Below are 5,330 nucleotides of genomic sequence, written 5' to 3'. Positions count from 1 at the left end.
CCTCGCCCTCGCCGCCGCCGCCGCGGCCCGGCCACCAGCGCTGCCGCTGCCGCTGCTGCTGCTGCTGCCGCCGCCACCAGCGCCGCCGCGGCGCCCCGGGGAAGGGCCGGCGGCGCCCCACGGCGCCCCCTTCCCCCATGGCCTGCGAGGCAGAGCCCGGCACCCGCGCGCCGCGGCAGCCCCGGCCGGCCCGGGACCGAGGACGCAAGGAGGGAGGCGCTGGCGGCGCGTCCTCCGCGGCCCGCCCGCTCGCCGCTGCCACCACCCACCGTCCGCTCCCGGCCGGGGAGGGGGCTGGCAGGGGCGGCGCTGCGAGGCTCCTCCGGAGCGAGGGAGGGAGAAGGGGAGGGAACGAAGGAGGGCGGGCCCCGCGGCCGCGAGGAATCCCGACTCGGGCGCGCCCCCTCTCGCGCGTCCTCAGCCACTCGGGGAGGAAGGGGTGTGAAACATGATAATGACAGCCCGGGCTCTCGGCCGGCCAGGCTCTTACTCTCGCTGGCTCAACGGCTATTTCGGGAGACCCGTCCGTGCCAGGCGCAGTCGGCAGCGGTGAACGCGACAGGCGAGAGCCCTCTTGTGTGCCCGAGCCTGTGCTCACGGAGTGTTTTCCTGGGCATTTAACCTTCCCGGCAAGCCCCTGGGGGCCAGGTCCTGTGGCTAACCGTTTATGATGAGGATACTGAGCTTCCAAGGAGGTGCAGAGGCTTGTCCAAAGCCACAGAACTAGAAAGCGATCAGGTTAGGTGTCAAACCCAGGCGGTCTGCACCTGCCCGGTCCGGACCCTGGGGAAATAGAGCCAGGAATTATAACGGTATGTTTGCTGGGTGCTTCTCTTGCATACCTTATGCCATTCAGACCTCACAACAGCCCTTTGAAGGCAGACACCATTATTTTCTCTTCCACAGACAGGGAAAACAACCTCGGAGAAGTGAGGAGCTTGGCCAAGTTCTCAGAACTAGAAATAGATTACCAGGCCAACAGACCAGAGCCTACACTCCTGGCCACTAACTTCCAGGTTACAGGTGAGGAAATAAACATACAGGAGCAAATGGTGTTGCAGAGGGTTTAGCAAATCACCCAAGTCTCCTGTCCCCGAGGAAATGTCCTGGGAGGCAGGGGTTCCAGTATACCTTACTGCCCTGAACCACTGTGCTGTAGCCATTAGGGTTTGAGGGCCCATGGCCAAAAGAGTCCCTGTATTTGTTCAAAGTCATAATGCAAACAAGAGACCTCGGGGCATCTAGCCTTGGGTTATGGCCTGAGAGGCAAAGATTGGGTATCTCTCCCTGCATCTGCCCCAGAGGTGCTTTGTGACCATAGCCAACTCCCTTACCCAGACTAGGCCTCAGCAACCTCGTGGATAAAAACTAAGAACTATGAATTCCATAACGTACCCAGGGCACCTTTGACATCCACAGATAAACAAATGGCTGTCACTTTAAGTAGCTGCCTCCCGTTAGAAGGGATAAGACAGTGGATTAAATGGCAAGACACTGCTCAGGACAACACCTCCCAAATCAGCTCGTGCTTTAGAATCCTTCAGAGCAGGGCTGGGGAACCCCTGCCATACCCATCCAACCACTGACTCCAGTGGAGTAGGCTAGTCTGCCCACTTGAATACCCAAGAGACTATGCAGAGTTAGGATTCTAAAGTGACACTCTGACACCCAGGTTGAGCCATCTGAAACAGTGTCTGTTACCTCTGCAGGGCAGAGAAGGTTTGTAGTTTGTTGCCAAACTATCATGGGAATCATGGTCTGGAGGCAGGAAGCAGATGCTCAGATCAGCTTGTCCATTTCTCATACTATTTTAACTCCCTCGCCCCCACTACACACACCTACTCAGGGCTATAGCTTTCTCCATCATAGCCCACAAAATGCAGGGGATACATTAAAATACAAGTCTAGCACCCATTTCTCTCAACTCTGCAGCTCTAGTAGCTAGAAAATTTAGTTCAAATCCTTCAGTAAAGTTTCAAAACACTTTGTTTTGTCTGTACATGAGGTGTTCATATGTGCATAACAAATACATATACCCAGTCACAAAAATAAAAACTCTTAATGTTGCCCAGGGTCTCATAGAAATAGAATCCAACAGCAATGATACTAATAGCTTGCACTTACTGAATGTTTACTGTGTCAGGCCGTACAATAATGCATTATTTAATTTAACCTTCCCAACCATTTATGAGAAGGTACTATTCTATTTCACAGATGTAGAAATCGAGGCTTGGGGAAAATAAATCACTTGCCTAAGGGTCACATGACTGAGATACTGATGGATATGAGGATACTTCAGCATAAAAAAATGTATACTGCTTTCCTCAAACTCAGACACTAAAATACCAATTCATCCATTCAACAAGCATTTATTGACTACCTACTGTGTTCCAGGCCCTGTGCTAAAGACGCAACAATGAACACAGACAGAGATGGAGCACATTGAGGCCAGAGGGGTGGGTAGGCCCCTTACAGGCCAGGGTGAGGACTGTGGATTTGATCCTAAGAACAAAAGGGGAGGTTAGGGGCAGAAGGAGTGGTGAGAGTCACATGATAAATATCTGTGTTCTTGGGGACCACTCTAGCTGCTGAGGCACGATAAATCGGAGATGGTCACAGTGGGAAGAGGGAGACCAAGTATGAGGCCATCTGACAGTGGCAGTAGAAATGGGGAAAAGTAGATGTACGGATCCTGCCCCAAGTAATATCCTTGAGGCTGTAAATATTTACGTGATTGTAAAACTTCAAAACCAGAGAGGAGTTACCCAGTATCTGAACATTTTGTTCATGTGACTCCGCAGGGCTCTCAAAGTGAACTACAACTTAGGAACAAAGACCTCTTTTCTAGAAGAAAAAGACTGACCCTTCATTGGGGGGGGGGGTCATGTGAGTCACTGAGAATCACTAACCAGTACATTACAAAGGTGATTTGTAACCTGTTATGGTAGAAGCTGGGTACACTCATCTTCACTTTGGCTAAATAAGGGAGGTAGAGCGGAACAAACAAAGACACAGAATGGCCAGAGTCTGGACAGTGACTTTGGACTTCAGCTTCCACCTCTGAAAAATGGAAGTAACAGTCTGTAAAGATTAACTGACATAATAAAGCACCTGGCCCTCAATGGTAATTATTACTTGCCCATATTGAGTATTCAAGTATTTCAATGGCAAAGTGGTTCACTTTGTTTCCCCCCAACAGATTAATTAAAGCAAGCTATTTTTTTTTTAATGCACTACTGTTAAAACAGGTAGTTTAGGGCTTCCCTGGTGGCGCAGTGGTTGAGGGTCCACCTGCCGATGCAGGGGACACGGGTTCGTGCCCCGGTCCGGGAAGATCCCACATGCCGTGGAGCGGCTAGGCCCGTGAGCCATGGCCGCTGAGCCTGCGCGTCCGGAGCCTGTGCTCCGCAACGGGAGAGGCCACAACAGTGAGAGGCCCGCGTACTGAAAAAAAAAACACACACAAAAAAAACAGGTAGTTTAAATGATTTTGCTGCTGTGATGGGAAAAATGAATCAGGGAAGCACAGCTTTATTAAGATATGTCAGATAAAATAGTCAGATATTATTAAATATACTTTTAGATGCTTAACCCTTTTCTGAAGAAAATTATTTAAGGCATCTTACTTTTCTGTGTGGACTGGGTTACGAAGCTCTTTAACATGAAGTTCACTATGCCTCATTTCTTAATCATAATCTAGGTAAACCTTGTCCCAAAAGACCGTAAAGGGATGCTGGGAAAATAAATGATGCACCTGGGTGCAGGAGCTGACAACAAAGAAGACCAATAAATATTTGCTGAATGAATCCTTATTTTATTCATTATGATCGCCACAGGGAGCATACTGCATTAACGCAAATTCCTACTAATATGTAATACCCTGAGAATTTTGAGAAAAATGTAAAACCTCAACTTATTTCTTTTAAATAATAATTCAAGTGAACCATCACGCTAAAGTTTTTGCATGAAGGAGACACAGCGGCTGGAAATGACCAGCGCTTGGAGATCACTTTGCCGCATAACGTGGGTCTTACTGTCCTGACAGCCAACTAACTGCGAAGAACTTCAGGCAGGGACATCGCCTCCCTCGCGGCTGCACAAACCCACCCAAGCCATCTCCCGTGGGCAGGAGTACTGATCAGCTGCGGCGCGAAGGGCCGCCCCGGGAGGTGCCAGGGGACCTGTTTCACCCCAAAGTGGGCCAGCAGGGCCCGTCCCCGCCCCGGCGGCGCAGAGCTGACTCAGGGAGTAGGGAGGGAAAGGAAGGCGCCTGCCGCGGGGTCCACTCCGACGCGCTCCCCACCATGTAGGTTACCGATCTGCGCCCTCGCCTCGGGGTCACCTCCTTTCCTAACAAGAGAGAGCCCTTAAGCAGGCGAAGCCTCGCCCTCCCCCCATTTGTATCAATGACAACCATTCCCTGGAGGTGCCCTGCGCTTTAATTTCCAAACAGCTTTGACATATGGCCCCATTGCGTCGGGAGAGGCAGGCCACCGGGTGCCCACACTTTAAAGAGGGGAAACCGAAGCACGGGAGTGGGAGGGGTTTCTGGGGGCTTCGGAAGCGAGGGTGGGGACGAGGTGGGGAAGGTTCCGCAGCCCCTCCCCCCCGCACCCCAGCTCGTCCCCGCGTTCCGTGCGAGCAGCCGGCGGGAGAGCGCTTCCCTGCCGCAGCTCCCGCCACCTCGGTCCCGCCTCCAGCGCGACCCCCTATCCCAGCTGCCCCGGCGCTGGCCACCCGGGCCAATACCTCTAGCCATGGCCGCGCTCTGTCACCGCCTAGGATCTCCCGGGAAACGCAGCTTTCGAAAAAAGTTACAAGTGTAGCCAACTGCTCCGCCGGACCCCGGCTGCTGCCCTGATTGGCGCCGCCGCCCGCCTTTCCCCAGGCTGCCCGCCGTGATAGGCGAACTCGAGAGGGAAAGCCCGCCCTTCTCCCATCCTCCCCGGAGGGGGCGGGGCGAGCGGCCGCACTTCATACAAACGCTTTCAGGACAGGTCCCAGCGGAGGACATGGGAGGGGGTTTAAATTTTACCGTCTTCCCACGTTGATTGGCTGCGCTGGAAGGACATCCGCGCTGCCATTGGGAGGCCCCAAACTCCGCCCTCTCCGGGTGCTCCAGCTCCGCCCCGGGGAGATTTAGTCACGCGGCTGGAGGCCCGGACTAGGATTAGACCCACTCGGGACTTCCGGTTTTTCGGGCGTTTGACCGGAACCCGACCTTTGACCCCTCGACCTCCCCTTTTGACCTGGGAAGCCTAGGTCCCAGCAGTTTAACATCTGCACACCTTGACCTTTCCAGCAGTTTAATCCATTCATTCCTAAATTGA

General features: G+C 53.2%; 1 protein-coding gene across 1 annotated transcript in view; it reads right to left on the bottom strand.

Annotated features, from left to right (window-relative positions):
- The window catches only part of KMT5A (lysine methyltransferase 5A), a 17,671-nt gene extending 12,836 nt beyond the window's left edge, over positions 1 to 4,835 (bottom strand). The window contains exon 1 of the mRNA XM_027125022.1: positions 4,750 to 4,835. Within this exon, the coding sequence (XP_026980823.1) occupies positions 4,750 to 4,759 (10 nt within the window). The 5' untranslated portion in view covers positions 4,760 to 4,835. The remainder of the gene's footprint in view (positions 1 to 4,749) is intronic.
- Positions 4,836 to 5,330: the final 495 nt, after the last annotated feature.

The sequence above is a fragment of the Aethalodelphis obliquidens genome, unplaced genomic scaffold (assembly GCF_003676395.1).
Source record: "Aethalodelphis obliquidens isolate GAN/ISIS:26980383/991018 unplaced genomic scaffold, ASM367639v1 scaffold28, whole genome shotgun sequence".
Taxonomy (NCBI): domain Eukaryota; kingdom Metazoa; phylum Chordata; class Mammalia; order Artiodactyla; family Delphinidae; genus Aethalodelphis; species Aethalodelphis obliquidens.
Note: the sequence above shows the minus strand (reverse complement) of the source record. Positions and strands in the feature narration are given on the sequence as shown.